The sequence below is a fragment of the Ixodes scapularis genome, unplaced genomic scaffold, assembly GCF_016920785.2.
Source record: "Ixodes scapularis isolate PalLabHiFi unplaced genomic scaffold, ASM1692078v2 PGA_scaffold13__105_contigs__length_92229423, whole genome shotgun sequence".
Lineage (NCBI taxonomy): Eukaryota > Metazoa > Arthropoda > Arachnida > Ixodida > Ixodidae > Ixodes > Ixodes scapularis.
In genome coordinates this window covers 79,213,665-79,236,715 of record NW_024609839.1, presented here as the reverse complement: position 1 = coordinate 79,236,715, position 23,051 = coordinate 79,213,665, and the positions used below count along the sequence as shown (strand labels likewise).

The window sequence follows — 23,051 nt, the reverse complement described above, 5'->3', positions numbered from 1 at the left end:
ACGTGCCACAAACCATATCAGGAAAGCGGTGGCAACTATTTCGTCGAACCACGTTTCCTCAGCACACTGTTCCAGCTGTGTTTTAATTACAATTCGAGTCATCGAAAGGAGTCTTAGGAGCCCGCTATCGTCTCATTGACACGTGCCGCTTCGTAGGCAGCTGTTTTTGTCATTCTACGCCACTACGCACAAATGGTGGCCAGGTGGCGCAAGTTGCCGCCCGGTAAAAATGGTTCAGATGCATTAATGGATCCAGTTATGATGTACAAAGAGCTGATGATGAGTTAGTCAAGGGTAGTCAAGGGCTGTGTTCCAAAGATTCCGAGTTACCCCGGCGGGTCGTGTCACGTGACAACACAAATTGAAAAACGCTGGACGCGGGTAGGTTTTAGAACGCCAAGGTACAAAGCCCTTACTCTGGAGTAGGATCGAGTAAATTTTGGAACACGCCGGAGCAGACCAAAGACAGGAGATTAGAAGATAACAGTGAACCGGACCCGGACCTTCCGAGCCGCTCGTCCCGTAGTAGGTCGCCTGTTGTCCGACGCCATAGCTGCTATCTGCGCGACATCCGGCAAGCGAAGTTTTCATTCTCCGTCAACTCTGCCGTCTTTGCTTTGCTGCGTGGAACCTACTGCCATGGCTGGGTGAGTGCATATTTTGTTACGCTATTTTAGATAACAACTGAGGAAAATTAATGTACGAAATGAGAACAGTGACAGAAGCTGCGCTGGCCCCGTTGAGATCATGGCTGAAGTATTTGGCGGTCTTCTTTCCAGGCGTTGTCACTGCCCGCCATAATCGGGAGTTCTACCGAATTTCTTTCGGTATGCAAACAAATAGCGTCGTCGGCACTGCACAAGCGCTGAACGCATACCTGATTTGAGGTTTTGCGTCGGTGACCTGCCCCGAAAAGAAAACAGCGCGGTTCTCGCGGTGTGCGAACGCCGACATCCAAGTCCGGCGTCGTTTGAGACGGAACGAAGTGCGTAATGGCACTCCCCGAGATAGCAAGTGGCAGCTGCCCGGCTGCCCCGCGAACGCGATTTTCAGTACTAGACAACGCGCTCTGGACGACTTGCGTGAGCAGTAGAGACCGCCCGTGCGAAGACCATGGCGAAGACGATGTCAACAAACACGACCGCTCGTGTCGTATTCCCCTATTGAAATGAATTATCGAAGTCATCCAGGCCAAACATTTTTTTTTTATTCAAGCTTTTTTTTTTGTATGATTAATAAAACAATGTCTAGAATGCCACCGGCTCTATTGCACTAAAGGCCCTTTCACACTCTTGCAACCAACTACGACCGAAAGAAAAAAAAAAAAAAGAAGAAAAAGTCGAATCTGCAGCGTGGTTAAGATGTCCGCCTAATACCAAAGCGGTCGCGGGTTCGAGCCACAATAAAACTTACTTTTTTTTTTTTCTTCTTTTTTTAAAGTAGCGGCATTTGACGATATTTACGACATTTATTTTTTACGATTAACATTGAAAAAAAAAAAAAAAAACGATGATACACGCGCTGTTCGATAGTGATACACGCGCCGTCCGACTCTTTCCGACGGAACTTATAGGCCCGATTGGAGTGCCGTCGGACGGCACTGTAGACAGCCTTAAATCTAGTGATGGGACGAATTGTTTTCTGAACGAGATTCGGACTCGATTTGGGGAGATTCGGAAAGCTTTGGATAATTGACCGAATCTTCTAGTGATTCGGTTAGATTCGGCATATTTGTTGGTAATACTCATACAAATGGACAAAAAACAATTGCGGCAGGAAGGCTTTTGCATTTGACCACTCACGCTTCGATGGCGCCACCAAGAGTTCTAGTTCTTGGGCCCCTGTCTCTCTCTGCCCTTCCTCTCCCCTTTTCCAAAGGCACTCTTTTTTTGGTATCTGAAAGGCTTTTAAAAAAAGGAGGCTATGCACCATCTCTCAATATCAGCACCATACACGGCTCTTGAGCGAAACCAAGTCATCTAGGCCGGTGTCCATAGCTAAAGCATTTAAAGTTCTAATTTGCACCATATATGTCATACATCATAGTTAAAAAAAAAAAAATTTACCAGTGAATACATCAAAATAAACTATAAATGATCGCTGGAGAAGGGGAACGAGGGGACAATTAGGACCAACAGAAATCTCCAACAACAGCGATGTGACTGGTGCGTGCGGAAGAAATTCACCAGGACCAGGCAAATTTTTTCAGTGCGCACCAGTAACATAGTAGTTGACGGGAATTCTGTTTGTCCTAATTGTCCCCTCATTCCTTTTCTCAAGAGATGATGTATTGTTTACTCTTATATAGCTTGCCTGCACCGCCACATTAATTGCATTAACAACACAACACCACAGTGAATACACGTGTGAAGGAAGTTTCAAGTTTACTACATGCATGGGCTGATTATTTTGGCTTGGTTTACTGCGACATTCAAGATCAAATTCAATTTTGTCTTACATTGGCCTAAATTTCCCTTTCATTTCAGAGATGAGGACCGAAGATTTTCGGTAGTCGAATTCACGTCTGAAGGCTGCAACGTATCGATAGTACCAAGCAGCTGGGTTCTTCATTCAAAAAAGGAATGCCTCTGGCCGCCATTGATGCGGGGTTCCTCTGTAATGGACCTCGTCCGTGCTTGTTCCGAGCCGGGGCAAGGCTGGAAGAGCTACCCGGCAAACATACTTGCCAAATGCAGTAAGTGATGCTTTTATGTTTTTGGTATGTCATCAAGTTGTTCCTTTATTTCTCACACCCACAAGTACTTAGGCAGCCCAGGTTCAGCAGGATGTCTAAGCAGCTCCGAGTTAAGAGTAAAGTCTGCGACTCATTTTGCTGGAAAATCCAAATTTTGTTTCAGTGTCTTTTGAAGTGATCCTTTCACAAAAGTACAGTTGAGTGCACCGTGTGTAAATATTGGTGTGTTTAATACATTCATATCCATACTATTTGCGCGAAACTGGAAGGGTCGTCTGCATTGAGAACTTTCATTTTAGAACACACGCTTAAAGACCCTAGTCAGTTTTTCATGTGAAGTGGTCGCACTCGGTCACGTGGCATGCACATGCTGCTCGTCAGAAAAAAACATTTGGCCTTGGAGCTGGAGCGTTCTGTCTCACCTGCTTAGTACCACGTCTGCAGAAGCTCCCTTTGGCTAACAGGTTGGGCAAGCATAGCTTCTTTTTCTCCTAAAATTGTCATCATTCTGTACTCCTTACACTCTAAAAAAAAGCCTGTGCGTCTTCTTTCCCGTAGAACACGCGGACCAGGCACGTAGCCAGGGGGGGGAGGACGCCCCCCCCCCCCCCCTTTCCGAAATCTTCCATTTTTCTGGGACCTCCTCTTCCCCCTCCCCCTCATACAGCACTTTGTCATGGGCGGGACCTCCCCAAAACAAAATCCTGGGTACGTGCCTGACGCGGACAGCCAACACTGCTGTTTGCAGGATCAGTTCAGCGAATGACAATGCCGAAACATATATGTTTAGACGAAAAAGCGAAGTCTGCGATGTAGCATCACGCATGCAAGTGTGACATTTTGCATTGCTTAATGCTACGTTGCAGACTTCGCTTTTTCGTCTAAACATATGTTTTGGCATTGTCATTCGCTGAGCTCATTTCGCAAACAGCAGTAATCAGCTGTCTGCGTGTACTGCAAGAAAGGAAACGCACGGGCTTCTTTTAGAGTGTGTGGTTCAGAGTCACTCCTTAGCTGCATTGAAACATTACTTGCTCCAAAAGTAAAGTTTTGTGCTCGTAAGACCTCCAAAACTGAACTGTGCCGAAACTTATACTATCTGTCCTACAGCTTTTCGGAAAGTGTTTCTTCTTGCTATTGTTTATATGATAATGATGATTTTCAAAGCAGTACATTGTGATTTTTTTTTTCATGGTAATATCTTTGATATTCAGTTACGCTTTAATTTTTTTGTGCACATTGCTGTAGAAATATCTGTGTTTTTTAGGGCAAGATATATTTTTGGCAGAAATATCACAAATGGTGTTATGTTATGAATAAATGAAGAACTCAGATATAGTCTGCAACAAATTGCACAACAATAGAACAAGTGGTTTATTGTTAAAAAGTGGGACATTGTGCCCCATTGGGACATATGTGTCCCATTGGGACATATGTGTCCCATTGGCAGTAACACATATTCCATAAAAAGGGACATATTTGTCCCAATGTCCTTTTATGGTTCCAACCTTCAGTTATTTATCAGCAGGCCCTGCGCATGGAATGGTCCAAATCATGTCTCACACAGCGGCACAGCATAGGCGACACGCAACAAACTTGTGCGAACCTCTCTTTTCGTTGAACACCAACGGCACCGGCACCTCTTCGTCGCCTTCTGGGGTGGTGCTCCTTTCCCAAAAACCCTACCTCGTCGGATGCTCCTACCATTTTCCGTCCACTCCTGGAGCCTTTCTTGTTGATGTGAAACGGCATCTTGTTGTTCGAGCACTTGGAGGTTCGCCCATTGATCAGTTGACGGCCAAGCACAAGTTGAAACCACAAGTAGCCCTTTTTGGTCGTTGCCTTGACTTGGATGAACGCATTTACTGTAGCTGAGTCCAGAAGAAACTTTTACAAATCCGATACCATGACTTCTTCGATCACCTGTCGGCTGGGTACGCAGCTCTCATTTGATCGAACTTATCAACTCCCCCCTTATAGATGTCGTAATCTGATATCGCTTTTGGACAGTTCACAGCAACCGAGGAGCCATTGGCAAGTTTTCTCACGACTTCTTCAGTGTCCTTGGGGTCGTAGAAATTTGAAAGTGCATGAACGTTCTTGCAGTCACGCCACTGGTAAGCAGTGACATTCCGCTTTGACCTCTAGATAAATTCACTTCTCTGAAGCTTGTTGTCTTTTTTGATTTCATCAGGCAGATCTTTCCAATTCGTCTGCACTGTTTCCACCGCTAGGATGTTCCTCTCTGCCAGATTTTCCATTAGCCCAGTGGAAGTAAAAAAAATTGTCGAAAAACGGCTGAGTACCGGGCTTCACCTCTTTTGTCAGTGATAAGACAACATGTTCACCGAGACCCTGTTGGCAGGTCGATTTGCATATTTTCCTTCATACACTTGAAACTCTAGCAGGCAACCAGTCTCAGAGTCTGCTCTGCACCAAACTTTATAACCTCTTTTTATCAGCTTCATGGGTTGATATTGTTTTAAAGATGATCCACCTTTAAACCGGATCTCATTCTCGTCGATGGCTTGGTGAGCCGATGGCGTATGTTCATTCTGAAAGTTCTTGTTCAGCAAGTCAATGAGAGGGTGCACCTTCGCGAGTTTGTCGTACCCGTTCTCACCCTTCTCTTTTACTTTGCGCTTGTTGTTCTGATGCAAGCAATTCATGATAGCTTGAAATCGTTTGAATGACATAACCTTTGATCTTTCAGGAACGTTCGAAAATGCATCACTGCTCCAGGACAGGTGCAGTTGATGAGGTTCATATTCATCACGATCAAGATATCGAAAAGGCCCGTAGCTCATCATTGTCATGTTTGGCTTTTCTTCATCTTATCCACTAGCATCTGTATGATGTTGTCATCAAAATAAAGGGCAAAAGCTTCAGCTGGGTTTGTAGGCGACTTTGCGGAATACACAGGATACCAAGTTTTAGGGTGGTGCACGACTTGTTCGGGCTTAGTGCTACTCGATACTCCGGGTGCCTCTTCCTCGTCTTCAGCCCCATCTTCAAAAGCTTCTCCAGCTTGTTTCTGCTTCTTTGACTTTTTCTTTGCGTACGCCGCCCGGCGTTTTTTTACGTTTAGTAGTTGACGGCACTGCTTCATCTTCGCTACCGTCCTCTTATGAATCGGGAGATGTAAGCTCGGAGACGAAATCAGCATCGTCGCGGTCGCCATCTGAATCCTCGAGTTGGCGTCATCTGGGAGATTAAAACAGCTCCAGCGCTTCTTCAGGCGTGAGAGGGCCTTTCCCTGCATCAGTATGAATACAATTCGGTCGAATTGTTGTAATTCCGACCGCAATCGAGCAGGTAATGATGCAACTGTTCGGGCGGTGATTGGGAGCGGCAGGGCCAAAAATTGTGTTCCTGATTTCATGTGATTGCCAGACTAGCTTGCCAAGCTGAGAGGCTTCCCAAAAGCAGAGCACAAGATTTTTAAAACCCCCGAGCGGAGGAAGCCCACAGGCTCGAGCTTTTTACCTCACCGCACGAGGGGTGACTGTACATAATGAGGTCTGTTAAGAAGTCTTGCTTGCTTTTCTCAACCCGGCTCAATTGCTGAAACAACCTTTCGCTCAAACTATCTCTGTTCGCTAAACCCATCATTGACTAGGACGTTATTAAACCATCAAATATAGACCTAGAGCGAGTATTTGCCGCCTCCTCCCCTCTATTTCTTTTTTTTTGCTCGAATACCATTTAGTTAGCCGCATTGCGAAAGTTGGGCCTTATTTTTATACCTCTCACTCCAACTTTTAGAAATTAGCATTTATTGGGAGCTAGAGATGTTCCCCTGAAAGCACAGAAAAGGAAAAACTCACCGGGCATCTTGAATAATCTCTGAGCGATCACATGTGGGCAAAACACACAAGACATACCCATGAAAAAGAAAATTTTCAACTTTTTATGGCCGTCATGCCATCTGGTGCACGACTGCAAACTCATTGCCAGGTGAAGGGTTAGAAGCTCTGGAAGATGGCTGCACCAAAGAAAATGGGATGCAAGTGTCTCTTTGTTGTTGATACAGACTCTTGTGTATATCATGAAGTGGGACGTATATGTCCTACTGTCTAACAAACGGCGAACCAGTTGGCAAAGTTGTAAGTGAAACACACAAAAAAAAAGAATAAGAAAAGAAACACGTTGAAAAGCGTGCAGATCTTATTGATGCAAGAGCACTGGGATAAAATGCGAGCAAAAAGCACTCTCACAGTGTTGAAGCACATTTGTGTGCAGGACAGCTCTTGAGGAGTCTATTCTACAGGATGTCCACGGGAAATCCAAACTTGTTTTCGCACCACAAAAATAAACAGCATTGTGGAGAGCTCCAACTTCGTCAGAATGTAGCCCCCATCCGTTGCAGCAAGATGTCAAAGACTCGACACTTAACGTTACCAAAATAACAAGTTAGAACTGAAAACTTCTTTCGTCTATGATAGGACGCCGTCTGGGGGAAGCGGCAGGCGGAAAGCCACTGTTTGTCACCAGATCCCACTGGTGGCATCTCTATCGGCATTTGCGAAGACGAAAACAGATGACGTCTACATTGGTATTTATCGGGATGCCTTTTGTAAAAAACCCCCTGAGTGACTACAATTTCAGGTTCTTTATTTAGTTTTGTTTCCTTTAACAACTGACAAAGTTGGGGACAATTATACAATACTTTTGTCAGGTATTGTAACTTTGCCGCCAATCGTTCTGATTAGTCAAGCAAGGGACCGCGGGAAGCCTTCAGTGCAAGTGGCTCCATCTGTGAGATGCGGTCGCAAACATTGGCATTCCATCTGCCGCTTCCGTTGGGTAGCCCATCCTCTCGTAGACAAAAACAATTTTTCACTTGTATGTGGCAAGTGTTGAAACTTTGACATCTTGCTGCAATGGCTGGGGCTACATTCTGACGGAGTTCGAGCTTTCAGCAATGGTTAGTTTATTTTTCAGGTGCGAAAAACAGGATTCGGATTTCTCGCGGCCATTCTGTTAATTGCCCCCCATGACTAAGTAAGTGGCCTCAGGTCCCGTATTCTAGGGCTCAATAAAGAAAGCTGCAAATGTATGGATAATACAGGAGTGATTGGCATTGCACATGTGCAGTGGTTATAGACCCTTTTCATGGCAAACGCCACCAGGATGTGTTCTAGTCTTTTACGTCCCAGACAACTTCCGGTTCATAAAAGTATGAACAAAGTCCAACTAACACCGCTGTTTGAAATGTCAATGAAACGTTTAACCACCAATTCTCCAGGTGAACGCCAAAAGAACGAAGAAGCCCGAGACATGTTAAATATTTTCTAATACTCTTGTAAACCAAATTGCCTCCTCCAAGACGTTAAATTGACCGGCCGAGGACCCTCGTTAAATCTCCAACTTTGATGTGTGTGTAGCGTTTATACTTTCTAGCGCTGGCGACATGGGCAAGATCGACGGACTTGCAAAGACGGAGCGACCGGAAGTTGCTTGGGACGCAGGAGGCAGTTCATGTTTGTAAACAGAAAAAGGGTCTATACACTAGGCATGTGCTCTCTTAAAAGCTTGTTTTAACAGGGCGCATCTACTATTCCGTCGAGTATTGGTCCTAGGCGCCTAGCCTAGGACCAATACGATACACACCTTTTTTTGCCGATGCGCAGTTTTCGCAATATCGAATTCTTCCACCTTTCGTGAAACACCTTGTATATACAGGGTGTGTCACGAAAAGTGGACAAATCGGATATGACGAAAACTATGCGTCGCAACAAAAAAAGGCTTGTGTCATTATGGTCCTGTGCCAGGGGCCTATCTAGGAAAATTATTAATGTCCGGAATAATTAGATTGTTAATTATTTTTGCATAATTACCTTTGTTAATATTGTTTAAGGGTATGATTTCAATTAGAATATTGATGAGAATCATCAAAAAACACTAAATCCACAAATTGCAGAACGATAGGAGGGACGCGCGGTATTTTACAACTTTCTGAAAAACCGCACGAATTCAACGGGTTTTTAAGTTCCGGTTTGCAATCGGAGCGCACCTGGGCCCCGAAGGCACTGCGGCCCGTGGAGAAACAGCGCAACCAACCTCTGCTGCGCTGTTTCTCCATGGGGCGCGGTGCCGCCGGTGCCGAGAAGCGCTCAGATTGCAATCTGAAACTTAGAACCCGTCGAATTTGTGTGGTTTTTCAGAAAGCCATAAAAGGCTGCGCATGCCTTCTATCATTCTGCTATTTGTTAATTTAGTATTTTTTGATGATTCTCATCAATATTTTAATTGAAACCATGCCCTTAAACACATTAAAACGTTAATTACACAAAAATAATTAACAATTTAATTATCCTGGACTTTAATAATTTTCCTAAATGGGCCCCTTGCCCAGGACCAAAACGATACAAGCCTTTATTTGCTGCGACGCGTAGTTCTCACAATATCGAATTTGTCTACCTTTCGTGAAACACCCTGTATATGCTAAGAACTTTTATTCTAGGTTTACATTACAGGCACGAGTTCTATTATTGTGAGGCAGGTTTTGCAATAATGAATCTTGCAAATTCGTTTCCTTCTTAAGAGACCTACAAGAAAGCCAGCAAAAAACTGGTGGAAGCCGAAGAAAATTCATGCGTCGAGAACACAGACGCTGGTGAGCATGGAGGTATGTGTTGAATACTGTCCATTGGCAACTTAAGCTTACATACTTTGTGGAGCTCCCTTTCACTGTGACCATTTTGTTTTACTAGACACAGACACCCCTGTATTCAATCGCTCCACCCTGAAGCGGACCTTGCCCACTCTGTGTAAGTTTTCTATTACAAAAAAAAATGAAAACGTTAGTTAGTTGCAGCTTCTACCTAGAAGGGCATTAAAACGGTGTTAAACTTTACGATTAGGTAGCCTAATACCTACAATCCACGAATTAACTTTTCACAGTTAGCTTATTCAGAGGGTGTTCTTTATCCATTTGTTAAAGTAGGCTACAACAGTTAAATTATACTGGGGAAAAAAATCTTGCCTTGCTATTTTCACTGAAGACATCAGACCGCTAAAGGTCGCCATTTCGAAGCTTTGCAAAAAGAGCTGGAAGAGTGTGACACATGTTCCTTTAAAACCACATGATGCCTTTGTATTGCATCTTGCCACTGGCCAGTGACAAGATGCAACAGGGTAGCAAGACGATCTTGCTACCCTGTTGTGCAAATGTAGCCACTGGAAGTTCTCGATTAAGCAAGAGACCTCACCTTCACCGGGTGATTGGGGCTATCAAAGCTGTAGGATATATCTGTCCTCACCTTCACTTCTCATGTTGTCATCTTTCATATCTTCAGTCTCGTGTTGCTTCAAAATGTGAAATATTTTTTGCTCTATAGCCGTCGGAAATTAAAGAAGCCCGCTGCATTTGAGGATCCGTATAATATTTACGAAAGCATAGCATCGCAGGGTAGGACTGACGCAACTCGCCAAAAGCACTATTCGACGAAATGGCAGTCAATAGTGAGCCACCTGGTCACTGATAGCAATTATGGCATACTTTCCAGGGGATCATGGCATGTAGCCAGATAAAAACATGCTATACTGCACATCGGTGCAGTTATACATGTTTCTAGCCGCTCTGCGATTGGACCTGGTGGCCCATAGCTTTGACTTTTAGTCTGTTGTAGGAGGAGGTGGAATATAAATGGTGTTGACAAACCACCTTCTATTGAAAGAGAATTTTGGCAGAGGGTAACAGTGACGGTGTGGGGCATGTTACCGACTTTTCTTTGGCTTCTTTAAAATGAGGTGGAAGATGTGGGGGCTGACTCGCAGAGCGGCAGGGTGACTGGCCTAGCTGAGAGTGGAAAGCGTGCCTTAAGCACTATTCGGGGGGCTTGACGGGGCTCGTGAGCACCTGTAGTTCGTGGCTCTCGCCTTGACCATTTGCGGTGTTATGCAAGGTTCACGCTTGTCGTGATTTATGACTTGCAACTCTCACGAGCACCACGGCCACCTCAGACGACGGCCGCCTTGAGCCCCACAGCCACGTAGACACCAGCCACTCTGTGCCATGATTTCCCAAGGTGGACACTGATTGGTATTGCGGCACTGTGCTTCCTTAAATATAACCTGGATCCTCAAAGCCAGTGAGGTTTGACGGGCATTTGAAAATATCTGGTGGCCACTTTAGGCAATGGGGATAAGGTGGTGAAGCTAGATGCCGAAAATATTAGAGATCAGTCATGCACTAACAGATTATCCCCCTTGTGCAGTGAACACGAGCATTACTTCACGGCTGCACTTAATACTTTTGAAAATATAATGACTGCAAGAGCTTTTCTAGAGAGTGACTACAAACCTCAGATGTAAACATCTGTTCAGGCAAATTTTTAGAAAAAGTAATTTTGCATTATTGGTGATGGCCTTTCTAACTGTCGCTTCACACTCGTCATGTGTCATAGTTGAAACCTATCAAAAAACAAAATTGCCATAAGCATTTTTTTCAAGTGCTTGCATTGGTTGAAACCCTGCCTATTTTTATTTTTGGAGCATCTTCATTATTACATTTGATTGAGAACTTGCTAGAAAGTATCAAAAGTAAAGGTCAATAAATTCCTCAAATTAAAAAAAAAAAAGAAACCTTATAAAAATAAATTACTTGAACGTGAAAATTCAACAGAGGTCTATCTGGTTGGATAAATAATAATTAAGAAGAGACGACCAATCAAGCCCTAAAATACAGGGACCCGACGTTTCGAGACCTACTCGGACTCTTCTTTAGGGGTGATTGCGGCAATGGCCGTTAAGGAGCACTGCTGTGGATGTTCTTTTTCCTCTAGCGTGGTGTTTTCCTCTTTGCATCGGTGATGCGTTGAAGCCCATTTACGTATGCGGATGGTAAAGCGTCAAGGGATCTGTTCATGTTTCCTGACGTGGTTTGAATATGCCAGAATTTTAAGAAAAGTCTTTGCCAGGAATTGGGTTCCATTGCGATGATATGCGTGTTCATGAAATCAATACTCCAACCACCCAGCCAGTCACAAAGCATTGGTAGTCAAGGCACTCCTCTCGAGAGCGAACACCATCTGCTCATCCGAAGAGGGGAGGAGGAGGGGGAAAGAAACAATCTTTTCCGACCTCTGGAAGAATGGCGACACAAGTAGCTTTATGAACCATATTGCCCGTCGTCAAGGCCTCGATTGACACCGACAGCCACCGACAAATGCGCAGTCTCGCCCAACCACACGCATCTGTGCCCCTTACATAAAAGGAACAAGTGAGGCGGTGGCACGAGTGCTGGCTAAAGAGGGGATTTAGATGGCCCACAAGCCAATCTCCATGCTTGGACGTTTTATGCCCCGTCCAAAAGACTGTCCTTCTAAAGAGTGAGCATAAGGAGTTGTTTATAAGATTCTTTGAGCGCATTGCTCGGCCACATACATCGACAAAACAAAAAAACTTTCACAAGGGGATCCGACTGCACAAAACCGACGTGCGCGATTTCGATCACAAGCGCAGCACGGTCGCTGAATACAGTGATGTCAACGACCACCGGATTGATTTCGAGAACATATGTATCATCGCAATTGAACCCAATCCCCAGCAGAGACTTTTCTTAGAATCCTGGCTTATTCAAACCCCGCCAGGAAATCTCAACAGATCCCTTGGCTCTTTACCATCTGCATGCGTAAATGGGCTTCGTAACATCACCGATACAAAAAGAAAAGCATCACGCTAGAGGAAGAAGATCCACAGCACTGCTCCTTAACGGCCATTGCCACAGTCACCCTTGAAAAAGAGTTTGAGTAGGCCTTGAAACGTCAGGGCCCTGTATTTTAGGGCTTGGTTGGTCGTCTCTTTTTAATTATAAAAATAATAATTTTGTAGTGTTGCAGTTCAATTAAAATTCTGCCTTTGCAGCGCCTAGCCGGATCGGTGCTCGTTCACAATGTAAGTTGCATTCTTACACATGATTTTCAAGTCAATAGCTATACGTTTTACAATACTTTTGGTTGCTAGAAAGATGTTCTATCAACGTAAAAGTTTGGGCTAGTTGGTATACAGGCCTTAGTAAAAACAAAACAGCGCAAAGACAAGGACGAAGTAAAAGGTAACTGCCGTGTCCCGTCGGTTGCCTTTTACTTCATCCCTGTCTTTGCCTTTTTTTGTATTTAATTATACTGTATCAGTGTTAGGCACCATGTCGGCATAAATGTAACGTTGCTATATTTAATGTAAACTCACTATGTTATTAAAGATTAAAAAATGCAGCCATAAAGTACAACCTGCAGATTTTTTAACAATATCACGCGAGTGCCGAATGGCTGCAATATCTGCGCATCACCACGGCGTGAATTGGCGAAATCAAGGAGAGTAAGCGCGTGCACAGAATGCAGCATCAGTGTTGGGATCGCCTGCTAGGCTGTTCCCTCAAGCATGATCCACCCCTGCTCCTGTTACCCGGTCTGCACCCCCTTCACTCCGGCCCTATGGTTGTCCTGTCGGGCCTGGCAGGAGCAGGGTTAGGATTGGTTGAGGGAACAGCTCGCAGGCGATGCCCACTGCGATGTGGCTTCAGCGCGCGCCGTTATTCTCCTGGATCTCGCCAGTTCACGCCGTGGTGACGCATTGATAAAGCGGCCGGCCGACGCTTGCGCAATATCGTTAAAAAATCTGGAGGCTGTACATCTGCATAAAAAGCCATCTAGGCACTTGCAGGCTCAGTGGTTTAAATTGAAAAGTTTGTCATCTATATCTTTAAGACTGCAAAGAGAGCTGCTATATCATGGTTTTATCTTGCGCTATGGCAGTTCAACAAGTCCAAAAACCCCTTTGTAATGTAAGGCCCTGTAACAGGGCAAAACAGAGTTTCAGGTGTTGGAACTAGTTTCTCACTAATAAATTGCCAAGAAGTGTAAATTGCTTGCAATGCTTGTGACCATTTAAACGTGACACTGAACATACAATTCTTCAGCCCTGCCCAGGCGCAGCCCTCCCCAGCAACCAGTCAGCAAGAGGAGGCTTTTCGAGCCCCTAGAAAACTCCACACCTCGTAAGTCTGTCACAGTCAGGTGTTGCACCTATGGGCCACCACGACTGAACCAGAATTTCTCATACATAAGAAGAACCTCGTTGATGTCTTTTAAAGGACAGCTAGAAAAAAATATGTAACTTGGGGAAACACGAAAAGCGAGAGGACCCTTTGGTAGACTAGAGATTAGAGGAAAAGCAACTATCATGCTAAAATTTATCATGCCGAAAAGAAAAAAACAAGCCACAAGCATTGCTTAGGTGAATTTCGGTGAAACTGATGGTGAACAAGGGTGTGAGGAGACATGCCCCTTCACAAAGGCATGACACCTCACCTCTTTTCTCTTTTAATCTTTTTGTTGTGCATCCAGATTTACCATTTATTTTGTTGGTTTTGTAAGTTGTCTTTTCACCTTGCCCACTTGGACCGTGGCGACACTGGTGGTGTACGGTGTTGTACAACGGTGACAAACGTGTGGTGCAATGTCTATTGGGGGCGTGCATCGTTATGGTGAATTCGGGTGGTCAATCATCGGCAACTTATTTTGCCGGGAAACCGGCAATAGTGTTTGCGTGGTCAATTTCCGGCCGGTGTGCACCGTTCGGGTGGTGGTTCTCCGGCAAGCACCGGCAACTTTCCGGCGCTTTTTTCACCAGAGCCCCGAACGGCCGGGCGAGTAGGCGCCAGACCGTATCCGGTGTCGTCGCTTCTGAAATGGGAGAGAAGGTCCGAAAGAAAAAAATGACCGAAAGAACGAAACTGATCTGAAGTCAGCTTAGCAGCCCCTACGAAAGTCAATCCAAGTCGTTGGGACATGGGTGACGGCGGCGACAGGTTCTCGCTAGGGAGGCTCAAGTGAGGGTGGGAGCAACTGCTAGATCGGGGATCACGGGACATGGACGCCATTTAATTGCTAAATTTTGCTGGGAGTCTATGGGGCAAAGGGTCGTTTTCTTTCCTAACTCAGGTCATAAGAGACCATTAAGGTGCTTGAATAATTTACAGAAGGTATAAATGATTACTTTTTCATAGCCCCCGGTTAAGTATTTTTTTACGCGAAAAATGGTAAATGCCGCCATCTTGGACGTTGCTGCTTGTCTGGCAACCCTGCTTTCTCCTCTCGACGTTTGCAATTCTCGGAGTGAGAAGGAAGCCAGAGAGGCTGCGCCAAGGCGTTCGTTGCTTGCAATGGGAGCCGAGAAGAGGAAAGGCGCATGGAGCAACTTTCTCGAATCCTCTCCCTCAGGCGCCGCCATTCAATTGCAAATGTTCTCCAGGTTTTGAGTTGTGCCCACCCTCACTAGAGCCTCCCTAGTTCTCGCTAGCGGTACTAGCGGTGTCGCGTGGGCAAGAGGCGAAGTAAACTGCCACGGTCTGGCATTTCGTGTTCGGGTGGTGAGGGTCGCGTGGTGCGGCGCCGGCGCGTTTCTGGTTGCTGGTTCCGCCGGCTCGTTCTCGCCGGCGATTGACCACCCGAATTCGCCATTAGTTTTTTGGGCACAAGAACTGGGAAGGAAACATAATAAGCTGGAAATTAATGCAGACTTCATCTGGGAGTTTGGCGGGTCCTGTGTGATTTTGATTGTAAAAGCCAGGAACATATCAGCGAGGTTCTACTGTTTTGCCAGGAGCATAAATTTATAACAGGACTTGTAAACATTTTTGTAAGAGGCTGATCGTGCAATTTTTCAGTCGTGCCCAGAAGCAGCCCCACCCAACAGCCAGCTTTTTTGGAGATACCCGAGGACTCTAGCTCTCGTAAGTGTGTCACAGTTGCATGTTTGTTTGCAGACAAATTGATTAGCTGATCAGGCCTTATTTTGCATATTCCATTTCACTATTGGTTCGCAGGGAGTTCACCATATATGTTTTCGCTTTGAGAACTGCAGTAAAAAAGAGTTGAGCTGCTTGCAGAGCATTCAAAATTTTCTGTTATATATACAAATTTAAATTCCTGTGTGCATTTAGTATTAGTAATTTGATATTTTATCTTAACAAACTTGTTTCAGATGCTAAAAGCACAGTTTTCCTTCTCGCAGAACCAAACTTTGCATGAAACTCTTGAGAGGAGAAACAAGTATAGTGTGTAGTACACAGTTTGCTGAAAATGCTTGACAGAAAGGAGACATTGGTTAAACCATGATGGTCCCCCTTACTACTGGACAGCGCCTGTTTGCCCATGCTCCTGAGATCGAACCTCATGCTCAACAATTTTTTTCTAGCTCTGCTTGAGAATGGGTCCCCAAAAGAGCCAGCGTCTAAAAGGAGGCAACTGGAGACAACACGAAGTTCCATGTCCAGTAAGGTTGCTGCAAGCAGTTGTCTTGCTTCTTTGTTTCGTTTGTTTCTTGGTTTCTTTATCGCTCAACCTACTAAGCATTTTAACAAACCAGAAATTACAATCCTGTCCATTCTCAAAGATCGCCGACGCGCCTTTTTTCCGGGAAATTTCACTGAAAAAGAAGTCGACAAAGGGTGATGTCGGCCAATTGCAAGCGATGGTGTTCTTGCGGCCAAATCTGTGCGTAGTTGTATCGTCCTTCTTAAATTGAGTTATAATGAAATCGTTAAGAGTGCATATATTAAGTATATTCATTTGTCCAGAGTGTGCACTCTGAAGAAATAGTCTAGTTGGTTTTCAACTCCCTTGGGTTTTATAGGTGTTTTTGTAATCTAGAACCTAATGTATGTTTTAACTCACACTTTTACAGTTCAAAGTAAACATATTCGACAGATATCTGCCTGGTTTTCAAAACCATGTTGGTTTTGAAATGTTGGGTTGCCTTTCAAATTTTGGTTGGAGATACATTTTTGGACTTTAGCCTTTTTACAGTTCAACATCGAAAACAATCTTCATTTTAAAAAATACCTCAGTGCCCCTTTAGATTTAGATCATTAGTGCACAAAGATTTTGCACATCAATTTTCTAGATGCCTCTTATAGTTTGGTGTGAGGTAGTTGATTATATCACCACGTTTTTTCTCATTATGTATGCCAGGGGTTGGCAAAGAAGGTTTGAATCTTATCATCTTTAAGAATTTTAGCAATTTGAAAAATGTAGCAGTAGCAAAAATGATATAGGACATCCGCATTTCTATGTTATCTCTGTACTATTATTATTGCATTGTTGGTCGCTATGATTAGGGACGATTGTCAATCATAGCAGTTTGTAATGTAATGCAAGAAATGATCATTGTGAACCAGCCTTGAAGGGCGAAGATACAAGTGTGAGTTCAAAGGAAAGAAAATGATTTTAAACTCGAACCCATTATCAATTTTTTTTAATAAAATGCCCAAATGGTCTAAAACACTCCAATTTGACATGAGAAAGCTAAATGCTGTTAGTGGTTTATAGGAGAGCTCTGGCTATAGTTAGACTTGAGCGTGTTGGGGGGTGATCTAAATTAACTTAAAACGAAAGAAACACATCAAGTCGGCTACAACAAACCTCTCCAGCCCTTTCCTTTCACTCTCGGAGAAAGAGATTCGCTCCCTGCGAGGGGGGGGAGCCCCCCAGCCCGCACGACTCTAGAGCTTAAAGGTTTGGAAAAACAACAGCAAACAAAAACAAACCGGGAAGGCCGCCCTCTGTTCTTACTTCTTCTTTCCTTCTGTTCTCGCTTGCCCCTCTGGTCCGTCTTGCACTTTCCCCAAGAAGTTCAGAAACGCCCACCCCACCCTCCCCCCGCTCTCTGCTGCGCCCCCGACGGCACGAAGTGGACGGCTAGCCGCCCCAGTAAATCTGTCGTTGCAAGTCGAAAGCTGTCCGTATCCCCAGTCTCGGGTTTATAACTATGCTCAATTTACACCAGCTAGCCTGCACCCTCACCATTGCTTCGAAAGCTGTGTCGTATTTTTCGTCCTCTTGTGTGTTTCTTTCGTTTTAAGTCAACTCTGGCTAGTATTTCACATTTAGCAGGTAGAGTAGCAAAATTTAACTAAATATCATTTGGGCGCACACAATTAATATTCATTATTTATTTAAAATTAGTTTATTTCAGTTGGTTTGCTCTCTCTCAGTTTATCATTATTTATTACCTTTTACACTAATAATGCCCAATGCATTTGAGCCTGGGTTTGCTGGGTTGGGTTGCATAGTGCTGGTGGCAATTTAATCAAACCATAGCACTTTCTAATTGTTGTTCCCCATGCATTTTCTTGCGATAATGGCCTTGTTTGTTTTTTGTTTGTTTTTTGTCTATTTCAGCATATGAGCGAGAGCACATGCGAGTGCTTCTGGAAGTACGGTTCGAGCTGCGGCAGCTCAAGGATCAGGGAGCCAGCATCGTAGCAATGCAGCAGCAACTTCTAGCTCGGATGGCGGACCTGGAGCAAGCCCAAAGGCACCCCGACTTGCCCGCTCCGCCAGCGATATTTGTCCTGCCGTTGTCTACGATGGCAGATTTTGAGATGGCCGAAACTCGCCTTGCGAATCCCGCTGACCAGGCTGTTCTGGTGATTATCTGGCGCTTTTTTTGTTTGTTTGTCTAAACTATTCAGAAAAGCAGCTGAAGTGATAGAACTACTACTTAAAAACTTAGGTTAGTATTAAAAATTTTAATTTTAGATACCTGTGGAGTTTTTTATACTCGGCTATATACTGCCTCTGCTTTTAAAATTCCTCCTAGCCCTTTTATTATCACTCCTTCACTTTTTCGTAACCAACCCATGCATGGGATGTATAGAGGCTCACAGTGCACAACGGATAAAGAATGGAAGAAAATTATAGACGGTTGCAAACAGATAGTGTTCCTCTGATTGGTTACATTAGTTTTATTAGCTTCACTACAGTTGCCTGACCACTGCAAAACTGCTGGTTTTGGCAGTAAGCAAAGTATAAAGTGGCCACTCACCATCTCCTGTAAATGTTTCTATCATAATAACTCATTTATCATGAAAGTAAAGAACTTATTATGAATGTAAAGAACTTAAGGATCTTGAACTGAGGTTTGCAAAATTTGTTGTTGGCGGTACATATAGATTACGATACATTCCAGGATCTCACAAATATTGTGAAGGACAGTAGACAGCACATGCATTTGAAATGCTAAATTAAGAAATACATCATTGAGAGCCTTGGGAGGCAGAACCTAATAGCTGCATTTAAATATTTATAGGTTCCCTGACTTCAGTTTTATATTTCACATACATATAAGATGTATGGTACAAGACTAATCTTCAATTTTGTAATATGTGTCAATTATATAGCATTGGTTGACTTGATAGGATGATGATAGTTCACATAACAGTTTTACATTGTTCAGACCAAACTGTAGCATTGAATATACCAGGCTTGTACTCTTAATATTCGACCTAAGGGTATTTGACTGAACAAAGTATAGTAAAGCGAGACATTGCGTGTTTCTATATTAACAGAAAGAGCAGCTCTCAAGCCTGGGGGGGAAGACATTGGTGGAGGCTGCCCGCCGGACGATGGAGAGGTTGATGCGGAAAAAGGTCCAGGTCAACTTCAGCGTCTGTGGACGCCGTGGGCAGAAGCGGGCCTTCCGAGGCACGCACATGTGCAGCGTGGCAGTTGGTGAGAGGTTCTCATTTCAATTTGTTAATAATTATATAATCTTTATTTTATCTCTGAACAGTGTCTGCATATAATAATTTGGACAATAGAAAGAGTTTCGTGGGCAGCATATACTACGGACGTTAGTGAAGATTTCGCCAGAAAGAAGTAGGATCTCTTTGCCACAACCCAAAAGACAGACACCCCACACTTCCAGACCACCAAGGCCATCAAACAGGCACGAAACCAGTAGGGAGCCCAAGGGGCCCAGCCCCCCCCCCCCCCCCCCCCCGCCCCGTCCCATAAAAAAACAAACAAAAAGACTTCAATTTTTCTGGGGCCTCCTCGCCCGCCCCTTCCCCTCATACAGCATTTTGTTATGAACGCCACGCCCCCCCCCCCCCCCCCCAAAACAAAATCCTGGCTACGTGCCTGCCATCAAACATCATTTCAGTTTTTATTGTACAGTTAAACCTCGATGTAACGAAGTCGGTAAAATTCGCAATTTACTTCGTTACATTGAAATTTCGCTAAATCGAAATTTGGCTTTAGCATGCAAAAAAAAATTCCGAAACATTTTACGGGTATGAAAACTCACCGAAAATGACATTTATTTTAAGGCAAAGTAGTCCGCGAGTTTTGCTTGCGCCTTGTCCGACAGTAGCAGCGGCGTCATATGGCGTTCGAGCGCCCAGAGCGCTTGCACGGCATCTTGCTGCCCATGCGACGCCGTGTACAGTACCTCCTCAGTACGTCCATTGCGTCGAGCACTTCCCGAGCGCTCGCGATCTCAGCAGTTTCTTCAGGATGGCGTCCAAAACGTTTGCTTTCTCATCCAAAGAAAGAACTTTACGTTTCCTTATGCCCCCAAGCACGTGAGTGAACCGCCCGGTTGAAAAATAAAGCTGTTTAGTTTAGGCGGTGCCAATGTTTCCAACCTACACAGCACTCTTGCCCGCACAGTTTACTTGCGCCCACAGTGTGCTTGCGCCTTTGCTTTACATCACGGTCGCAAGATGATAATCGGTCTTCTCGGTCTTCCCCTAGATGGCACTGCCCGTGCGGTCGCGATACGGCTCTGGGTCGCGCCATCACGTCGCTCCCCCGCTGAAGTTGGCTCCCGCGCTACCCGCGGTACAGTGGACTATGATGATCAGTGAATGTCAGTGGTGATGCTGTTATGCCGTGCAAACTTTTTGCTCGGCATTTTCTGGCCAGCCTCGCGGAATCCGCTTTGCCGCACGCCTCGCCGGCGCTACCGGCGCCGCATCCTCGGGCAGCCTAGGAACGTTGGAAGGCCTGTCCCTGTGAAGTAACCTATCAAAGCGCTCGCGTTTGCACATAATTTTTTTTTTAACCACAATTTTTTTTGCGAAGTTGTTTTTTAGAGTCTATTTATTTATTGCCTTCTATGGCAATGGCGCTTTGTTATATTGAAATAGCAGCAAAATAGACTTCGTTATATAGAGACTAAAAATACATGGGGTCTATGGGCAAGAAATTATGAAAAGTAAAATACTTCGTTAAATCGAGGATTTCGTTACATTGAAGTTCGTTATATCGAGGTACGACTGTACATATGAAACTTCATAACCTGGCAAAAAGGAAGCTCTTGTTCTGAAGCGGTCTGATACTTCTGTCATTTAGAACTCTGCTTGTTGCGAGCAGCTGGCAAGCATTGTTCATGTTATTAGGTCTTTATAATAGTTTGTGACCTGAACTCACTCCTTATACCTCCCACGATAGTGCGATTGTTTTCTGTACCGAACATAGGAGTTGCCAGGATGCAGCCACCACATTCTTGCTTGGGAGCTGCAATGACTGTTAAGTCATTGCAGCGTGGCTCTGTTTGGCCTTAGCCGTCTTGAGGGAACGACGCAAGGCATATTGGGAGGATTTTGTGCACTCATGTTATTTTTTAAAAATAGTGAAAATAGCGGACCCAAAACCCAATACATTGTTTGAATTTACTGCATGTGCAGCGATAACGGTGCTCTTTTCTTAACAGTGCAAATTGCTTGGGTATGGTATTCTAACATAAATGCTGGATCATTTGGAAGGAAAACACTGATTTTCAACTTGTAAATAGTGGTACAGTACCTGCTCTCCATGATTTTCCATGCAAGTTTAAGCTTTCTTGAAACTTTTGATTGAATATAGGGGCTGGTTTATGTCCAGTCATTTTATGATTTCCTAGCTGTAACCCCCAACTGTCATTATTGCTAAGGTCCTTCAATTCACCACACCAAACAAATTGAAGTTCTTCCTCATAAACACTTTTAGTTGTGCATTTATAACTGCACATAAGGTAGACTGTTCTTGAGAACTTGTTTTTGTAATCTTTATTCTTGTTGCCTTTCGTTCTGCAGCCATTATCACTAGCCAAGTTGCGGCCAAGATGGTAGATGTGGAAGGAGCCATCGGCGACTATCTGGCTGGGGCCCCGGATCGAGAGGGGGGCAGAGCCGAAAGAATGGCCAAGAAGTTCCTGGACCAGGCCATCCTGTCAGCCCAGCCAAACGACCCACCTGGCAACCAGCCCAGCGCATCAGGCCAAGGAGCTGGGCAACCAATTAGCCTGCCAGCAGCCTAGCAAAAGAATAAACTAAGGTCTTTGTAACGAATGACTTCTACGTGTCTGTGGTATCTACATATGTCAAAATAGTAAAACAGACAAAATTTTCTCATTCAGTTTACTGGTCTGTGATCATGAATTAAAAGGGATCTGTATGAAATCAAAGTACCGTAATATCCCGAGTCATCGCCCACCCCCCAACCGCCTGAAGTTCTTTAAAAAAGTGGGGTGGGCCACGTCTCGGTGTGTGAGCACAAACACTTGAAAAAAGCGGAAAAAACCGCCTATTTTTTTATGCGTATCTAGCGCTGATGCACAAGAGATACATCAAACTCAAAACTCGATTTAGTTTCATTGTTTTATAGAAAAAAATGCTCGCGAAAGAATATTTTACTATAGCGAAGTCCGATGCTTGCATTCGCGCTAGAAACACCGGTGATCTGCATATAGCACGAACGTTTGTTCCGTGAAAGAATATCACCATTATGTTCTCCTAGTTAGTAAAAAAAAAGAAAGAAAAGTCTACAAGAAAATAGAAAAACCGACCAGGCGCAACGAGCGAGCGAGCGAGCGAGTGGACCGAAGAAGCGACCAAGAGCAATGCTGGGAAAGCGGGAAAGCCGGCGGTCGCGTTGGCAAATACTTTGGCATCAGGCCAAGTCGGGCGCCTTGTCAATTGCAAGCCCTTGCGCAACTTTCTTGTTTGGTGCATACATACGTGCGTCCGCGCACGGCGGGCTATCAATGCACGGTTGGGGCGCTCTGCAAACGTCTGTGTAGGACGTTCCAGCAAAGCTTTATTTACGCATTGGCTTTGCCTAAAATATTGCACAACCGTGGTCGCGACGGGCGGGAAGAAGGAGCGGGTTCACGGTGACCTTACTTCGGCGGAGACAGCTTTGACCTAACACTCCGCGGTTACGTTAACAAACTCTTATTTTGTTATCTCCATCGTTTTCTTTTCGCACGGATACACGACCACTTTGGGGTCGTTCACGGAGGAAATGCGTAAACAAAAAGAAGTGTCTTTCCCTCCTTCGTTCTACTTTGTCACGGACGTCCTCCAACTGCAAGGTCCGCGGCCGCGTCATTCGGGTAGGATGAGTGTTCGCGGATCGCAGAGTCCACGCTGGGGTATTTGAAGGGGTGGGCGATGACTCGGTGTTTTTTCGGAAATCGATATTGGCCCAAAAAATGGGGTGGGCGATGGCTCGGGGATGGGCGATGACTCGGGATATTACGGTACACAGACACTCACGTAAATGCTTCATGTTGGCTGCTT

At 44.7% G+C, this 23,051-nt stretch overlaps 1 protein-coding gene across 1 annotated transcript; it reads left to right on the top strand.

Annotated features, from left to right (window-relative positions):
* Positions 1-476: 476 nt before the first annotated feature.
* On the top strand, positions 477-21,818 carry LOC115324097. Its single transcript, XM_040209926.2, has 11 exons — positions 477-647; positions 2,487-2,695; positions 9,243-9,326; positions 9,412-9,468; positions 12,566-12,595; positions 13,620-13,697; positions 15,369-15,434; positions 15,899-15,976; positions 17,884-18,131; positions 19,053-19,215; positions 21,564-21,818. Exons 1-11 carry the CDS (start codon positions 640-642, stop codon positions 21,785-21,787), a joined length of 1,245 nt encoding a protein of 414 aa, XP_040065860.1. The 5' UTR covers positions 477-639; the 3' UTR covers positions 21,788-21,818.
* Positions 21,819-23,051: the final 1,233 nt, after the last annotated feature.

Coding starts and splice junctions, on each gene's coding strand:
- LOC115324097 (XM_040209926.2), top strand. Junction 2,696..9,242: donor AAACATACTTGCCAAATGCA/GTAAGTGATGCT, acceptor TTCCTTCTTAAG/AGACCTACAAGAAAGCCAGC. Junction 15,435..15,898: donor ACCCGAGGACTCTAGCTCTC/GTAAGTGTGTCA, acceptor ATTTTTTTCTAG/CTCTGCTTGAGAATGGGTCC.